Source organism: Podarcis vaucheri (genome assembly GCF_965113315.1).
Source record: "Podarcis vaucheri genome assembly, chromosome: 16".
Lineage (NCBI taxonomy): Eukaryota > Metazoa > Chordata > Lepidosauria > Squamata > Lacertidae > Podarcis > Podarcis vaucheri.
In genome coordinates this window covers 17,078,138-17,096,891 of record NC_138754.1, presented here as the reverse complement: position 1 = coordinate 17,096,891, position 18,754 = coordinate 17,078,138, and the positions used below count along the sequence as shown (strand labels likewise).

The 18,754-nt window shown below is 45.1% G+C and overlaps 1 protein-coding gene and 1 long non-coding RNA gene across 3 annotated transcripts in view; both read left to right on the top strand.

Moving 5' to 3' along the window:
- The window catches only part of F11R (F11 receptor), a 31,454-nt gene extending 13,446 nt beyond the window's left edge, over positions 1-18,008 (top strand). Inside the window, exons 2-9 of one of the 2 annotated variants that reach the window (XM_082204325.1) lie at positions 2,285-2,344; positions 4,372-4,479; positions 5,989-6,132; positions 8,360-8,562; positions 9,569-9,671; positions 11,365-11,476; positions 14,415-14,466; positions 16,850-18,008. In XM_082204325.1, the coding sequence (XP_082060451.1) occupies positions 2,285-2,344; positions 4,372-4,479; positions 5,989-6,132; positions 8,360-8,562; positions 9,569-9,671; positions 11,365-11,476; positions 14,415-14,466; positions 16,850-16,885 (818 nt within the window). In that variant the 3' untranslated portion in view covers positions 16,886-18,008. Of the gene's footprint in view, positions 1-2,284; positions 2,345-4,371; positions 4,480-5,988; positions 6,133-8,359; positions 8,563-9,568; positions 9,672-11,364; positions 11,477-13,105; positions 13,299-14,414; positions 14,467-16,849 lie in introns of those variants that run through there. The other variant, XM_082204324.1, reaches the window with a different exon arrangement.
- LOC309521634 lies at positions 14,473-16,276 on the top strand. The gene is made up of 2 exons (XR_014214739.1): positions 14,473-15,175; positions 15,822-16,276. It is a non-coding gene; the product is annotated as an uncharacterized lncRNA (long non-coding RNA).
- Positions 18,009-18,754: the final 746 nt, after the last annotated feature.

Here is an 18,754-nt window from a genome sequence, read left to right as displayed (position 1 = left end):
ACACGCGTTTGCATCAGGTTTCGCCTTTTCTCTCTCCTTTCCTTCCCACTTCAGATTCCGCCCACCTGTGCCAAGCTCATGTTGCGGTACTAAACCCTGAGTCATAGTATTTACTGCTCTATTCTTCCTGTAGGCAAAAGTAATTTTTCTCTGCCTGAGTAAGGCTGGCGACTGTCTTGTGTGTATGCAAGGAAGTTGTAAAATCGTAGAGTTGGAAGGGACCTCTCCCCCCCCCAGGGTCATCTAGTCCTGCTCCCTGCAATGTAGGAATCTCATCCAAGACAGATGGCCACCCAACCTCTGCTTAAAAACCTCCAGCAAAGGAGAGTCCACCACCTTAGAAGCTTGTCTGTTCCACTAACAGACAGCTCTTACCCTCCGAAAGTTCTTCCTAATGTCTTCCTAAGCCTTCCCTCTTCCCCCCTCCCATCCTATTTTGTTTAGGAAATGTCTGCATGCTTTGGGGGGGCAGTGGAGGGTATGCCAGCTGACCACGAGAACCTGGGTAGATCAGACCGGGGAGGTTCAATCCAGCGTTCCCCATCAAAGGGCTTTCCACATCATGAACTCCAGCTCCCATCAGCCCCTGCCAGCATGACCACTGGGATGGTGGGAGCTGTAGTTCGAAAGCATATGGGAGGTGCCAAGTTGGGGGGAAAGCTGACTTAGTCTTTAAGCTACTTGCTGTTGTCTTCAAATACTGAAGGGAAATCCTCTCTTAGTACATTGAGAGCAATAGCATGCCATTTTGAACAGCCATGGCTCCCCACCAAACAGTCCTGGGAGCTGTAGTGTGTTCAGGGTGCTGAGAGTTGTTAGGAGACCCCCTGTTGCCCTCACAGAGCTACAATTCGCAGAGCGATTTAACAGTCAGTCCCCCTTTGCAGGCAACTCTGGGAGCCGTAGCTCTGAGAAGGGAAGAGGGGTATCTGAACACCTCCCAGCGCCCTTAACAAACTACAGCTCTGGGCTGCAGAGCTATGAAAAACTAAAGAATAAGGTGCAGGATTGGTTCCATTACGCCCAAATTCATGAGGTATTCAAGTTGGATAAAAAAATAGGATTCCAGGTGGAAAAATCGAAACTAGAGACAGAACTGTTAGAACCAAAGACTAAGTTATTATCAAGAATGTATAACTTGCTGCTTAAATGGAACACTCAGGATGAGACAGTCAAATCAGCCATGATAAAATGGGCTCAAGACATTGGGTACAACATTATGTTTGAAGACTGGGAAAGGTTATGGACCACTGGTATGAAATTTACGGCATGTAATGCCTTGAAAGAAAATATTATGAAAATGATATACAGGTGGTACATGACCCCAGTCAAGCTTGCTAAGATATATCATCTGTCTGACAATAAATGTTGGAAATGTAAGGAGGCTGAAGGGACATTCTTTCACCTCTGGTGGACATATCCAAGAGTGAAGGCCTTCTGGGAAATGATTTACAATGAGTTAAAAAAGGTGTTTAAGTACACCTTTCCTAAGAAACCGGAGGCCTTCCTCTTGGGCATTGTCGGCCAAAAGGTGTTAAAGAAGGATAGAACGTTTTTTATGTATGCAACTACAGCAGCAAGAATTCTTATGGCCAAATATTGGAAGATTCAAGATTTACCCACACTGGAGGAGTGGCAAACGCAATTGATGGACTATATGGAATTAGCCGAGATGACTGCCAGAATCCGTGATCTGGGAGAAGAAACGATCGAGGAGGATTGGAAAAAATTTAAGGACTATTTGCAAAAATTTTATAAGTTATATGAACTATAATAATTCGCATGATTTGGAAAGGTACAGCCCCAGCAACGAGGGTGGATATATGAAATTAGGTAACATCAATGAAAGGATTAAATGTTTAAATGTTTAAAATGATATTATACTTGTTCTCAAAGTAAATGGATAATAAGTAATTTAAACTTAAAATGCAATGATTTGAAAGTACAAAAGAAACACATGAAACAAGGTTATAATTTGCTGATAATTTTATTGTTAAGAATGCATTGTGTGGGAGATGTGGGGAAGTCTGATAGAAGATTGAAATAAGCTTTGAAACGATTCATATTTTTTCTTTTCTTTTCTTGCTGTTCTTGTTTCTTTGTATATCTGACTGGTTATCTTTATCTGGAAAAAATGTAATAAAAAATTAAAAAAACAAAAAACAAACTACAGCTCTGGGGAATAGTTGGTGGAAGCCATGAAGCTTTAAAGTGGAACGATACCGCTTTAAATGGATAGTGCAGACAGGGCCTTGATAACTTTGAAATTTCCTCTTTGCTACAGGGTCCTTGATATCAGGCCAGTCAAGCCAGGAGACACTCGTTCAAGTTCCTGAGAACAGCGGTAAGTCCCGAAAACGATGGCTGTCTTCTCTTGCAACGAAGGGTTTCTGTGCTCTTTTGGTCGGACCTCACAGCAGCTTTCTCCCTCCAGACGTGTTGGACTACAACGCCCATCAGCCCCGGCATCATGCTGGTTGGGCTTATGGCTGCCAGCTAGGGCTGATGGGAGTTTGGTGCAAAATGGCCGTGTAGGCCGAGGGGTTGGAATCTGAAACATCTGATGGTTGCTAGGCTTGGGAAGGCTGTCCTGTGTCGGGTGCCAGCCCAAGACATTTTGCTGCCTGAAGTGGAGACCAGATACCGCCCTGGTTCTGCCTCACTTGCAAAAGTTCTGCTGAATTGCTCAGGCCCCGGTTCCTGCCTTCAGCCCTTCTCCCCCTCTGCAAGAGCTTTTCAGTCGTCCTGGTAGAAGGAGGCGGCTTCAGTCGGCTGTGTTGCAAGGCCAGGGTGGGGCAAGGTGCCCCCCTCTCCTCCCCCTGTGCCCCCAACATTCAAATATGGCAAGGAACATCTTCACAACTCAGCTCCCCGCTTCCACAACAATACACCCGTTTGCTTCCATTCCTCTGGAACGACCCCACAGCAGGATTTCCTTGCCCACAACCCTTTTCTCGCTCCCCACAGGAAACTGCTTTATACTGAGTCAGGCAGGGGAAGCCCCCAGCCCATCCTTCCTTGTAATGAGTCAGATCCTTGGTCCATCTAGCTCTTGGGCAGCAGTGGCTCTCCAATGGTTTGGGGCAATGGGACATTCACAGCCTTGCATGGGAATTGAGCCCCAGGACCTTCCGTATGCAAGGCAGATGTTCTGCCTCTGAGCTCCGGCCCCTTCTTCCCAATTCCTAATGCTTAAAAATGTTGTATTCCTCTTTTCGATCTCTCTCTCCCACACCTTCTCCAATTCATTTTGTCAGCTGGATAATTTTAGAGCCTGGACTTAATGGCACCCCCCACCCCTTTGCAAAACCATGTGTGCTCGTTTATTCTTGAAGCGTGTAATTAACACTTATCTTCATTCATTGTCCCCCTCCCCCTCACCATTCCATGCTTTACAAGCTGCTTCTAAAATCCTGAAGTGTTGCAGCAAAAAACAGGCAAAAGCAGTTTGACTTCCCCCTGATATGTGGTATTATTATTATTATTATTATTATTATTATTATTTAAGAAAGAGATACTGATATTTTGACAGGATGGTATATATGTGTTGGGGGGTGTAGAAAAGGATAACATACCCTTAAGGTAAAGATAATAAAATGACTGATGCTCATTAGGTATGTGCCTAATTAGGGGAGCCAATCAACCTTAGGGCTGCCTACCAGGCCAATTCCATGCCAACCGCTATCTTTCCACAATGGCTAATTGATGTCTATTTTTAGCCATGTTTTTACTGTATGATTTTACGTATGCAGATTTCACTTGGGTATCTATCTCCCTTGTGTTTCAAAAAGTACGTATAAAAAAGGGAAAAGTGTAAAACTAATTCAGATGAGCCTTCCAGTAAGTATTAATGCATGTGGTGATACAAAACACAGCCCATGCTGTTTTCTTTTACATGATGGATTCAGATTTAGCAAAACTTTCATCCCTCAAATGACAGCTTGTCCCCAATAGTTACCCTCATCTACTTATCTGGAGCCACAGATACGAAGCCATTGATTTAGTGAATCTTCATCTCAAAAGTGCCCTGTAAATAGAATACTCCAAAGAATGTCCTTGAGGGAGAGAGAGACAGAGTGCATTTTTTGGAAAAAGCATTCTTCTAACCTTTGCAGTACATGAGAAAAGCCTCTTTTGCCAAAATTATAGCCAGTTGTTTCCTGGGGCTTTGGTGCAGTGGCTCTGGGCCTGTTTAAAGGGCATTCTGTTTCGGTGCCCACAACCCAGGTCTCAGGCAACTTCCTGGAGCTTGGATGATGCTTCTTCTCTTGGAATTTGTGCCAGACTCTCCTGGTAATCCATGTGTCCCAATGTGATGCTTTTCTGCCTTCCCGCTTACCCGTGTTCTTTTTCCCCTTTAACATTTTTTAGAAGCACGATTGCCTTGCAAGGCATACCAGGGCTCCCCAAGGCGTGTGGAGTGGAAATTCCAGGGGGATGGCGCCACAACACTCTTCTATTTTGACGGTCACTTCACAGGTGGGTAGTTTAACTGTGTGTGCGTTCGTGTTTTGGAGGATGAGTTAATTCTAAAAGGGGACTTTTGGGGTCCTAGAAGATAACTTCTGCTGAAGCTGGAACCCTTTATTCTTATTGTCTGCCGCGTGGGTCCTACCTGGATAGGTCATAGGGAGAAACCAATTGGGTCAGGAGAGGTGTACATCCGTTTCCTTGATTCAAGGCGGCGGGGGGGGGGGGAGGTTGTCCCTCTTCCCTGTTGAACATCCATCTGCCTTGCTAGGTTGTTTGTCCTGCTGTCTCCTTGTTTCCAGTGTTTGTAGTACCTGAAACTGAGCCTCTAAGGCAGAGTAGGGATGCTGTTGGCATACCAGCTGCCTAACAGTCTCCCTTCCGGAGCTGGATTTGGCCTTCTTGGCTAGCTTTCCTAGGACCTTTCAAAATCTTCCTACATTGCTCAGATTTCAGCAGGGCTTCTATTTGATGCCAGATATTTTATTTTATTTTATTTAGCTAGCTTTACTCATGGAAATGACTCACAGTGACTTAGACACAATAAAAATACTAGCCAGTTACAGTAAAGGCAATCAGTAAAATCAAAACTCATCCATGCACAAATAAAAGGCAGGCGAGCCATTCCACAAGCAGGGAGCCACCACGGAAAAGGCACGTTCTTGTGCTGCCACCCTCCCTGTGCTGGTAGCACATGGAAAGGGGCCTTAATGACTTAAATGTCATCAGATAGACACCCCTCTTGCCAAGGAACAATCAGAAGCCAATTTTAAGCCTCCCAATGGATCCTTCGCAGCAGTCTTTATCTGCGCCACACCTAGCATTGGGTGTGGGCAGTGGGGGGCCTACATTTTGTGGCCCTGAAGCTTGATCTGTTATGGGGGGGCCCTTTGTAACCAGCAGTAAGGTCTGGGTAACAGCTGCTACCTACTTCAATGGGGTCGTTCCACAGCAGATCACTACAAATTTTTCTTTAAAAAATTAACTACCACATCTCAGATTTTGATTAAAATTGCTGTACTGGATTATCTCACATGTCAAAATCAATAAAGTGAATAAAAAAATCCTCTTCCTTCCTGTGGAATGCCTTCCCATCAGACGTCAAGGAGAGAAAGAACTAATCCAGTTTATATGTACTGTAAGCCACCCCAAGTGGCTGGGGAAACCCAGCCAGATGAGCGGGATATTGTTATTAATATTATTATTGAGTTATGGGGGATAAAAATTAGGGAAATGTTATATACACGCGTGATACATCATAGAATGATGAGATTGGGTCTACTAGACCCATTTTTAAAAACCAATATGGACTAAATTCACTTCTGGGAGTGTTCCCATGTTAAGTTGGGAGAAAACAGCCTTGTTCAGGGCCCCTACTAGACAGAATTAGGCCCTGCAGTCTGATGATTCCACCAGTACTGAGGTAAAATTATCACCACTTGTGCTGAAGTATTCCCCGGAAGAGCTTATTCCCTGGTGTTTTCTCATGCTCTGAGGGCCTTCTTTTCCCCCCCACAGACCCCTACAAGGATCGCGTCCAGTTCTATCCCAATGAACTCTATTTCAAATCGGTGACTCGGAAAGACACGGGCCTGTACATCTGCGAGGTGCTTGTCCCTCCAGAGGACTTTCGACATTCCTCTGTGCGGCTCATTGTTCAAGGTACAAAATGTCATTTTATGTCCAGAATCTTTCATGGCCCTGACCACTGGCCTCCAGAAGCTCAACGGCCCAAAGGTCTCTCAGCGCCCTTGTGTCAAGCAGCCCGTAAATGAGGAATTAATTATTTTAATACCTCAACCACAGCAATTGGTAGCCTCACAGCTGGATTACTGCAATACTTTCAATGCGGGGCTGCCCTGGGGGTTGATTCAGAGGCTGCAGCGGGCACAGAATGTGGCAGCTTAGTTGCTTGTTGGGGGAGAAACAACCATCAGCATAGAACGCCTTGCTTGCAGGATTTGCACAGGCTTCCCATTTGCTACCAGGCCAAGCTATATACATACAGTAAAAGGCCACATGCAGCTCACGACCAGCTTACTTGAGAAACCACCTTGCCCCTTAATACTGCCAGGAAGATTGCTGTGGTCTGAAGGAGAATCTCTCCTGCAAGTTCCTAAGATCTCAGAATCCCACTCCACAGAGCAAGGCTGCCCCTGTTCTGTGGAAGAACATTCCTGCCAAGATATGCCAATCAATTCCTCATCCCTGGGAACTCTGGGAAATTGGAGCTCTGTAAGCGGAATAGTGGGGCCTCCTAGCAACTCTCGGCACCCTTAAGAAACTACACCTCCCACAGTTCTTTGGGGAAAGCCATGACTGTCCAAAGTGATAAAACTGTGCTTTTAATTTATGGTGCAAAATGGACCTTAGTTAGAAGATGGCAACAATGATGACAATATTATTAGTGCAATATTGAGGAGGTTTCTCTGTGTGTATTCCTCACCCAGATCTAACTAGAGAACACGGAGAATAATAAGAAGGCTAGCTGTTGCCCTAACAAGATTTTGATGGGATGTTTCCTCAAAGGCAAAATAATAGTGGGGTGTTTTCCCCTTCAGAGTCAGGCTTCCCATACAGTGGTGCACAAGCTTTGTTCAGGTGGCACATAGGAAGCTGTCTTATACTGTCGCTCCATCCAATTCAGTATTGTCTACCCTGACTGGCAGCGACTCTCTGAGGTTTCAGGCAGGAGCCTCTAACAGCCGTACCCAGAGGTGCTGGGAATTGAATTTAGGAGCTTCTTGGGTAAAGCCGACGCTCTACCACTGAGCTGTGGCCCTTCCCCTGGTCCGTGGTGTGTCTGTAAAAATACAGTGGTACCTCAGGTTACATACGCTTCAGGTTACATACGCTTCAGGTTACAGACTCTGCTAACCCAGAAATAGTGCTTCAGGTTAAGAACTTTGCTTCAGGATGAGAACAGAAATTGTGCTCTGCCGGCGCGGAGGCAGTAGGAGGCCCCATTAGCTAAAGTGGTGCTTCAGGTTAAGAACAGTTTCAGGTTAAGAAAGGACCTCCAGAACGAATTAAGTACTTAACCCAAGGTACCACTGTACAACGAAAAAAATGATCCAGGGTCTAGCGCCGGGCAATGCAATTGCAACAACAAGCAGAATCCCCCCTGCCCAATTTGTTTATTTGATTTTCCATATTACAATTTACAGTCATACCACAACACCTTCCATAAGTACAAGATTCCCACGAATCTCTAGACTTTCTTCCTTCCCCTCTGTGGGTCCCATTGTTAAACGGCATCTTATATGATAGTCTGAAAATTTTATATCTCCATTGTATCCATAGTTCTCGTTACATTACAAGTGTTATTGCAATCCCAGTAACATTTTTAATTGTTTGCAGTGGTCCCCAAGGTAAATTATAAATCTCCCCCATTCCTTATTGAAATGTTGGTCTTCCTGATTTATGATTTTTCTGGTCATTTTTGCCATTTTGGCATAGTCCAGAAACTTGATCTGCCATTCTTCTCTGGTAGGGACTTGTGTCTTCTTTCTATCTCTGGGCTAGCAGCATCCACGCAGCTGTTGTTGTATACATAAGCAGTCTTTTCTGTTCCTTTGGAATTTCGGCGCCTAGAATTCCTAATAGAAAAGCTTCTTGTTTTCTTTTTGTAAGTGTTATTTTAAACATTTTATTCAATTAATTATAAATCATTTCCCATTAAAAATCGTTTAAGTGATCCACTTAGATCCACCAGCAATTTTCAAGTAGTCTGGGAACCTCTGGTTTAGAGCAAATGAATTTAGAACCAGTGGAGTGCATGTTTTTCAAGTTGTCCTGCACAGCTGCTCGCCTTTCACAAACTAACTGAGCGTTCCTGCAACAACACCACCACCTTTGTTTCTCTAACGGACGTCTCTTGGCCTTGCAGTCCCGCCCTCGAAGCCCAAGGCCCAAGTGCCCTCTGTGGTCACCATTGGCACCAAAGCGGTTCTCACCTGCGTGGAGACAGACGGCTCCCCGCCTCCCACCTTCACCTGGTTCAAAGACAACATCCCGATGCCCCAAGACCCCAAAACCAACTCCCTCTTCAGGAATTCATCCTACACAATGGACCCCAAGACGGGGCTTCTGGTAGGGTCTTGAAAACAGGCTCTGAGCTTTGTGAATTCTGTCATATTTGGGGGGGGGTGCTACTCTGACTTTGGTTTTGGGGGTGGGGAGAAAAGTTTGGCAGCCTTGTGTGTTGAAAAATAAGGGGTCCTTGGGCATGAGGTTTGTTGAGAGGGGAGGCCAGTAGTGAGGAATAGTAATTCTTCTACTCTCAGTTATGCTTCCTTAACGCCACACGCACACTAGTCTTTATTTTATTTTGCCTTTATGTCCCACCTTCTTCTCCCAAGGTGGCTTTTGTGGTTCTCCCCACACACACCTCATTTAACTCCCCACAAAATCCCTTTGAGGTAGCTTAGGCTGAGAGGCACTGACTGGCCCACAAGATCACCCAGGGAGCTTCATGGCTGAGTGAAGGAACCCTGGTCTCCCAGGTCCTAGTCGGACACTAACCACTACGCCTCACTGCCTTACTTAAGGTGCCATGATACCACTGTAGATAGTCATGGCTTCCCCCAAAGAATGTTATTTTCAAGGGTGCTGAGAGTTTTTTTGGAGGCCCTCCCATTTCCATCACCGAACTACCAAGTTTCCAGAGTTGCCTAGGAAGAGCGGTCGGCTGTTGAAGCACGCTGGGAATTGTAGCGCGGCGAGGGGAATAGGGGATCTCCTAACAAATCTCAGCACCCTTAACAAACTACAGTTCCGGGGATCCTTCTTGGGAGGGGGAAGCCAAGACATTTTAAAGGGGCCTAGGTTTCGTTGGGAGAACATGAAAGTGGGGTTGAAAATAGTGCCCCATACTAAGTACAAAAAAGGCAAGAAGTAACTATCGTTCTGCTTGCGTGCTGTTTTAAATCAAACTATGGTTTGAAGGTGAACACACAGCAGGCTGGCATGGGCTGAAATTGTCGATTCTTTGCACCTCCTTCCCCATTACTTCTGGCTTTCGAGTAGACAAGAGAGGTCTCCTGACCCCTGGGAATTGCGTGCTGCTGAGACCCCTCTTTTTCTCCCTCTCTTTCAGTCTTTTGAGCCCGCGATGGCCTATGACGCTGGGGACTACTACTGCCAGGCAGACAACAAAGTCGGGGCCCCCCAGAAGTCTGACACGGTGCGCATGGAGACCAGTAAGTAGGCCCGACTGGTGGTGGGTTGCCTTAATGGCCGGCTCTACTGTTTGGTTATGGAGGGAACGAACACCTGAGAGCAGATTTTTGCAACCTGAACCCAAATACCTTTACAGATATTTATGAAAAATGCATAAATACATAATATTCCAGAGCTTCCCTTATATATTATTTAGGTTTTAGGGGTTTTGGAGGATGAAGGCACTGGAAACAGTTTACTTAATAACGTTAGCTCTCTCTTTTGTGCCTAAATATATGTGTATACCTGGAATGATGTGAAAGAGTTAATTGCAATTTTAGATTTGACTGATGTATTATCTGTTGCAGTTGCCCACTTTTCACTTACATTGTATTTGTTCAGTGTGTGTGTCTGTGTGTGTGTGTGTGTGTACACAAACAACAACAACATGGCACTAGTAACAGATGACAATTAAAAATAGAAGGGGATATCTAGAAATAAACATAATAGGAGCACATTTCCAAAATCAAACAAAATAAAATTAATATCACAAGCTTGCAAATGTGTACATTATCCTGTACCTTATTCCTCCAGTACATTATAAAAAGACTCCCATTTCTCAATACTGTAAAGGCATCTTCTTGTCTCCCCTCTATGTTTCTTACCATCTCTGTAAGCTTAACCATGCATATACTGTGTCCCAGATTTTAGTTATGCATTCTCTTGAGGATGGTATTCTCATTTCTGCCCCGCCCCCAATTTTGACAAATGCTGTAACCATTCTGGCAGCAAGTTAAGAGATGTTTGCATTAATTCCCTGTCCCCTTGGTGCAGTTTCTTCAACATATTCAGATGGTAAAATTAGAGGGTCCATGGGTAAGGTATAGCCAGTTATTACTTCATTATGTTCTAGTATTCTTTTTATGAATAATGAATTTCCGAATATGAAATTTTGGTGCTCTCAGAGGGAGCTTAACATCCCTCCCTCATTGTCTACAGCCTTGATCGATACTAGGATACGGTGATTTAGAAGGTGCTTTCCACTATTGGGAAAAAAAGGTTAGGAATTTCCCAAGATGAGTTGGCTGAAGTATGGGATTGGAGAAGTGGAAGTAAGATCACGAACAAAAGGATCTTGGTGACAGGGCAGGAATGATGAAAAGATACCTGAAACTAATCCATTAATTGGCGTTCCAAATACATTCTAGTATTTGTCTTTGGGAAAAACAGGATAAGGCCGCAGAAGCCCAGTAGGAATGGGGAATTGCCAGATAAAGAGGAAAGTTATTACAAGTGTGGGGTGGCACCCCCAAGGCAGTTGGCCAAAGGTGACAACAGGCCTCAGGCAGGAAAAAACCATCATTAGACACCCCTGCTGTAAAGAGAGAAATGAGTAAGAAACAAATTCTCACTGTGTGTTAGGTTTGCTGCCCCACTTCAGCCAAAGTTGAAGGAGAAAACCTCCAGGGAATTAGAGTCGGTCCAAGGTATACAGGTGTACAGGTGTCACCAGACGGACTCTCCATCATTGGAGGTTTTGAAGCAGAAGTTTGGATGGCCGCCTGCCAGGGATTCTTTACCTGCAACTCCTGCATCGCACTAGAATGACCCTCAGGGTCCCTTCCAACTCGACAATTCTATGATTCCATGCTGTTTTGCCAGACTGTGTAGGGTCTTGCTGTGTGACAGGCTCCTTTTCAGAAGAGCTGAATACCATCTTCCTTTTCTGTGCAGGTGAAGTCAACGTGGGCGGCATTGTTGCTGCTGTGGTGGTGCTTCTCATCGTCCTAGGCCTGGTGATCTTTGGGGTCTGGTTTGCCTACAGCCGGGGCTTCTTCAGCAGTAAGTAGCAGGCTTTGCACTTGAACCGATCATGTCATGCGATGTTTAGTTTGATTATGTATGCGGCTTCCTCCACTGGCAAGGTTTTCTGGGCTTGGCGTTTGGTTTAATATCCCATGCACTTCCCCAAATAGGTGGGAGCTTGCAATACGGGGATGACATTGGACTCCCTTACATGGTTGTTGAATCGTGGCCATAAATGACATAGGTGAGGTGCTTGTAAGGCTCTTAAACAATCCTGTGAGGCAGCTGTGCCAGCTGGTGGCTCAGGGGAGCTGTAGCCAATAACCTCTGGAAAGAACCTAGCTGGCAAAAGGCTGACCTAGGCTACAGACTAAACATTTAACGCACTGTGATGAACTTGAAACTGTCATGGCTTCCCCCAAAGAATTTGGGGAGCTATAGTTTATTAAGAGTGCTAAGAGTTGTTAGGAGGCCTCTGTCCCTCTCCCAGTGCTACAGTTCCCATTAAAATTGTTATTCCATCCTAGCAACCCTGCACCCTTAACAAAAATAGCCAGGCCACATTCACACCATACATTTATAGCAGTATCCTATCACTTTACACTGCCATGGCTTCCCCCAAAGGATCCTGGGAAAGGAAGTTTCTTAAGGGTGCCCTGTTCCCCTCAGAGGGCTACGATTTCCAGAGTGGATTAATAGTTATTTCATCTTCCCAAATGTGGAGTCTAAGAAATAGTCTCCAGACAGAAGTTGTAGGATTAAGAACTGTTGAGAATCTTCTTTATTAAAAAGTGGTAGCTTTGAGAGCTGCACAGAGGACAAGGTCTTGGCCTAGCCCCTCACAGGAAACTCTGCGTACAAGCAGAGAGGGTAGCTTTTTAGAGACATGTTACAAAGCATCAAAGCAAGTGTCACAGATATGACCGCAAGCAGTCAGTTTAGACTTGGAACAATATGAAAGGGAAGTTGATCAGCAAATCAGCTGAATGTGACTTTTTGCAGTCTAGACAGTAGAGCATCTGAGGTACTTTCAGAAGATACCACTGCATTCCTTCCTTCTCCTTTTCTGAAAAGCTCGAAACATCACATCTTCTCCCTCTCGCCTGTGTCTGACCCCTTTCAAGAAATAGAATAGGAACAGAGTTTACTGGGATTAGTCAAGTGCCCCCAAAAGAAGTCCAAGTAGATCCTAACCCAATTTTGTCTCCACACCGGGAGCTCTTCAAATTCTACATTTCCCAGGATTCTCTGAGGGAAGCTATGACTGTTCAAACGATACAATCCTGCTTTAAATGTAGAGTGTGAATGCAGCCTGGCTGTAGTTTGCTAAGGGTGCTGAGAGTTGTGAGGAGACCCCCCCCCCCTTCTCTTCCCAGAGCTACAATTCCCAGACTTCCCTGAGAAGACGGGTTGACTGTAAAACCACTCTGGAAATTGTACCTCGGAGTGGGAAATACGGGTGTTTCTTCAGAACTCTTCAGCATCTTAGCAAACTACAGCTCCCAGGACTCTTTTGGGGAAGGATCCATGACTGTTTAAAGGAGTGTCACTGCGCTTTGAATGTATAGTGTGAATTATAATTGTCAGAAGAAGAAGATTTGCCCAAATGATTTGAGGAAACTGAAGTTTGCCTTGTTGGCTAAAGTTTTGTTTTTTCCCTCTTTTTCAGAGAGAAGAGAGTGAGTAGAAGCTTGGCCAGTTGGGTTGGCGGCGTCGGTGTCTCCTCCACCAGAACCCTTCTTCCCAGCCCACATTGCCCTGCCATTCTCATCCTCTCCCCACATATTCCTCCTGCCCCCAAAACTCTTATATGTTGGCTGAGGCTTGGGGGCCACTGGGCTCCCCCTGGCCTCTTTCCTAACCACCGAAGAGGGTGGCACTTGCGGAAAGAGCCATGGTGCACCAGCCTCCTGATGGGAGCCTCTGGGTATCAGGTGCCCAGAGTTATTTATTAACGAACTTGTATACATTGCTTATATGCCAAAAGGGGTTGCATCTGGTGTTAGCCCTACTCAAGAGTAGACCCGCTGAAATTAACCAGCATGGCTAAGGTGGGTCTGCTCTAAATAGGGCCACATTCATGCCATGCATTTAAAGCGCTGTGGTGCCACTTTAAACAGTTATGGCTTCTTCACCCAAAGAATCCTGGGAACTGTAGTTTGAGAGTTGATAGGACACCCGTATTCTCCTCACAGAGCTACAGTTTCCAGAGTGGTTTAGCACTCAATCTTGCTTCACAGGGAACTCTGTTGACTCCTCTTAAGAGCCAACAGTGTGATGCAGCAGCAAACAAAAGCAAATGCGATTCCAGGCTCCATCAATAGAAGTAGAGTGTCCACCTCAAGGAAAGCCAAAGTGCCACTCTGTTCTGCCTTGGTTAGACCCCCCCCCCCACCTGGATTCTTGTGTCCAGTTTTGGGTGGCACATTTTAAGAAAGGTGTTGACAAGCTGGAAAGGGTGCAGAGGAGGGCGACCAGGGTGGTCAGACGCCTGGAGACCAAGCCTTATGAGGAATGGTTGAGGAAGTTTGGGATGTTTAGAGAGGTGATAGGATAGCCATCTTCAAATATTTTAAGGCTGTCACATGGAAGATGGAGCAAGCTTGTTTTCTGTTGATTCAGAGGGTGGGACCCAAGTTGATGGATTAAAATGACAAGGAAATTCCAACCAAACATTAGGAAGAACTTTCCGAAGGTACGGCCTTTTGACAATGGAACGGACTACCTGAGAAGGTGGACTTTCCTTCACTGGAGGTTTTTAAGCAGAGGTTGCCAGGGATTCTTGAGCTGAGGGTGGGACTAGATGACCTTTGGTGGCCCCTTCCAACTCTGCAAGCTGTGAATTGTATGGTGTGAATATGGCCTGGGATTTAGCTGAATGCCACCCTCAGCATTCCGCCTTCTGCCTACGCTTCTGGGATATCTTCCTCTATTGCCAGGTCCCTGCCTCTAATTTCTCATTTCTCTACTTGTTTTAGCACCACCAGCAATAAGAAGGTCATTTACAGCCAACCTTCTACCCGAAGTGATGTAAGTAGAACAGGAACTTGCTCTGTTCTTTCCCCAGAAAAGCTGGTTTTGTTAGGCGTGGCAATGATGTAGTGAGTGGTGTTTTTGGCAGCCTCCGACTGGGAGGAATGATGGGGCCACTCGAGTCTCTGGTGGGTTTGCAAACGTGCTCATGAATTTATTTCTTTATTTGGAAGAGCAAAAGGTGGGACATGATTTTGCTTAAAGCAGGGATAGTCAACCTTTTTATACCTACCGCCCACTAATGCATCTTTCTTGATGGTGAAATTTCCTTACCGCCCACCAGTGCTCGATGGAAGGAGGATTCCGCTTGTGCCATAGAACCCCCGCCGCCCACCTAGAATCCTGGTTGACAACCCCTGGTTTAAAGGGTACCTATGTAGGTTCTCTCGGACAGCACACACCAACTCGGGTGATTTCCTAGACCAGTGGTTTCCAAACTTTTGGGGACCCACTGCCTCCTTGGTGCCATAAACCATCCCCAGCGCCCCCTACCCAACCCAGTAAAATGAATTCTTCAGAACTGAAGTTCAAAACAGTAACAAACTGATCGCGTGCTTATATGAAAAATAAATACATGCCAAAATAAATATATGATCTGATCTAAGCTTGTAGATAGATAGATAGATAGATAGATAGATAGATAGATCGCAGCAAAGAATATTGCATGAAAAATATTTTGACACAATCTTACTAACAAAAACTTAAGGTTCCAGTTACAGATAGGTAGCCGTGTTGGTCTGCCATAGTCAAAATAAAAAAATTCCTTCCAGTAGCACCTTAAAGACCAACTAAGTTAGTTCTTGGTATGAGCTTTCGTGTGCATGCACACTTCTTCAGATACACTGAAACAGAAGTTGCCAGATCCTTCTATATAGTGAGAAGGTGGGGAGGGGTATTACTCAGAAGGGTGGTGGGAATGGGAGATTGGCAGATAGCTGAGATGAGCCTGTTGACGACTCTTAACGACTGTAATAGATCTTACAGGAAAAGGCAAGGGGTGAGAAGGTGAGAAATGGCCTAGTCATGTATAATGAGATATTAATGGCATTCTTATCTCATTATACATGACTAAGCCATTTCTCACCTTCTCACCCCTTGCCTTTTCCTGTAAGACCTATTACAGTCGTTAAGAGTCGTCAACAGGCTCATCTCAGCTATCTGTCAATCTCCCACTCCCACCACCCTTCTGAGTAATACCCCTCCCCACCTTCTCACTATATAGAAGGATCTGGCAACTTCTGTTTCAGTGTATCTGAAGAAGTGTGCATGCACACAAAAGCTCATACCAAGAACTAACTTAGTTGGTCTTTAAGGTGCTACTGGAAGGAATTTTTTTATTTTAAAAACATAAGGGGTGAATGAGGTTTATAGCATAGAATATTTATTTATAACTACCAAACATGCACAAACCCTCACCTACCACAGATGTACAATAACTAATTTATAAGAAAATAAATAGCTATTATTGTGACAACTCAGCATCATAGCTACAAACAAACGTGACCGAAGTAAATAGCTTTGAAAGTGATAAGAGCGGTAAAACTTTGCATATGAAGCAAGGGAGGTGTTTTGCTCTAGGCTCTAGCCTGGTCATTTGTTAAATAAGTGATCTGTGTGCTTGGAGGGGTCCACCTGCAACGCCCCCTTGCCTGTTAGATTCCCCCCCCCCAATGTAATCCCCTCCCAAGGAGTGGTCCTGCCCACTTTGGGAATCACTGGTCTGGAGAGAAAGCATTGGCTGTGTCCAAGCTACAAGTTTGGATGTTGGGTAGCTGTTCTTGGCCTGTTACAGAAAAAATCCAAAGGTTAATAATAATAATAATAATAATAATAATAATAATAATAATAATAAATTTATTTATACCCTGCCCATCTGGCAGGATTTCCTCAGCCACTCTGGGTGGCTTGCAGCATATCTAAAAACATAATAGTAGTTCAGTGCCCCAGCTTCAACACACAGTCGCACACACCTGCGACAGCAGCAAGCCCACCTTAACAGGATTAGAAGAAGCCAATGTGTGTGACAAGTTTTGAACGCATGGAAAGTGCAATATCAGGGCAAAGTGTTTATTATTAAACACTCTGCCATCCTTTTGTGGCCACGTGGCCATTGTTAGCAATCCTGGCATGCTGGTGGTGCAAGATCACTCTCAAAGACGGGAGGAGACACAGGCGTACAGCTAAGAGCTGTGGGGATTATGCACCTTGAAACTTTGGGGTTCTGAATTTATGCGGTCTGGCTCTCTACAGCAGCCTCCCCCAAGCTGGCTGAGGACTGATGAGACTTGTAGTCCAAAGCCCCTGCTGCGGGGAAGACTGCCCTGCTGGCTTTCTCATGCTGTGTAACTTAGAGGTTTCTTCTCTCTCTCTCTTTTTCCAGGGTGAATTTAAACAGACGTCTTCCTTCTTGGTCTGATCTCCACTCTCATGTTGCCTTCCACCATGTATTAAAGTCAAACCTCTCCCTCCTCTTGAGGCTGTTGTAAATGTTCCTTATGAATCCTTGTAATTAAGCGTGATTTTTTTAAAGAAACTGTTTTTAAGAAAAGATGAAGTGTGCTGTTATGAATTTTGTTTTTAATGCTTTAAACCCTTGGTCACTACTCAGCTGAAGAGCATCAATTTATGGCGGTCTCATTAGGGGCCTGGCCATTGAGTGCAATCCCATCCGTGCCTACTCTGAGGGTCATATGCAATGAAGTTTTTACACAGAGGAGAACCACTGAAATTAAGAGACCAAATTTCAGAAGCTGCAGTCATAGCAAATGCAAACAGCCACCACAGTGCCTCTGGTTTGGGTGGAATTAACTGTGAAGGGACTATTGCTGTCTTGTAAAACTTCATTGAATATCACTCGCCAAGTCCTATTGAATTCAGTGAGGTTAGGATTGCAGCCTGGAAAACTTAGTTTGGGGCTCCTAGGCTTACCTTTTGACCCTTGCAAGCTGCCCAGGTTTGACCTGTAGGGCATTGCCTTTTGGGATGTCAGTGGCATCCCACAATCTGAGATGGCTTAAGTCAAAATTGTACCTATGAAATCCCTTCCTGGCCTTGAACCCCTTCTACCTCAGATTGGCCTCCAAAAAAGAAGAGAATTAGTTTTGAGAGCAGAATTAATAATCGTGTCTGGATGCTTCCTGGAAGAGTCAACGAGGGGCCAGAGGATATTGATAAATCTACCGCCACACAGTGCAAACTTGTATTGTCCTGTAGCTGCGATCCAGCACAGAATTAGAATAGGGTCTTACAGCCCAGTCCTAACCACATCTGCTTGGAAGTCAGTCTTGTTGCATTAAGTCACGGTTACTCCCAGGTACAGGATTGCAGCTGTGGCCCATTAATCTGAGAGTTCCTGCATGCGTAGCTGTGGGGTGGATTGGGCCCGGTGTTAGTGGTGGCTTTTATGCTGCGTTAGAGAGTTGGCCTTCAAACTTGAGAGTGCTATCGTATGTGCCTTTTATAAATACTGCTGCGATGTTCTTGTATCATTTTGTATGCTGGGAACAGAATTGAAAATAAACATTGCCCTTCCGTTTGAACCCTGTCTTCTGTGTTTAAATATGTTTTGCGCTTCAAGTAATAGTCACAAGCGGGCAGCAGATGTCTCAGGGGTACGAGGCTATGCAGATTTAACTCCAAACCAGTCAGGTTGCGACTGTGATCGGGTGTAAGCCTTGGGCTGAGGCTGAAAAGTGGTGGTTTGATTTTGTGTGTTGCAGGGGGCTTCAAGGCAGCTTGTAAGCCTGGTTTGCAGAACCCATTTTTTGGCCAAACAATGCGTTCCCTAATCCTTGTGCACGGAGGAAGGGGAGAGCATGGGAATCTTGAAACGGCAAACTGTGGTTTGGTGCTACCTCTGAATAGCCTCAGAATTTACCCAATGAAGGAAAGTGGAGAGGGGAAAACACTGCCACAAACTTACATCTCAACCAGTCCAGTTAATAGGGTCCTGTTTGCTTATATCCCAAACTGGCCTGTGCAAGGCGGGAATAATGGCAGTTATTGGGGCGCCAGGTTGAGAACGTCTGGTTCAGCATAATGTGAAACTTTGGGCTTCTTGGCTCCTCTCTTGATGTGGCAGAGGTTGGAAAGTTTTGCTTTCAACTAACTCCACAGATTCCCTTTCCTCGAACCTGGCTAATAGCCACCTGTTCCCTATCCCTGAATGAAAGCTTGCAGTTTAGGTTGCTCTAGATTTATGCATTTTGTTCACAGAAGGCAACCCCGTAATTGAAGGCATCTGGGCAGCTCATAAGAATAAAAAGGAACAAACTGCAATAAAACG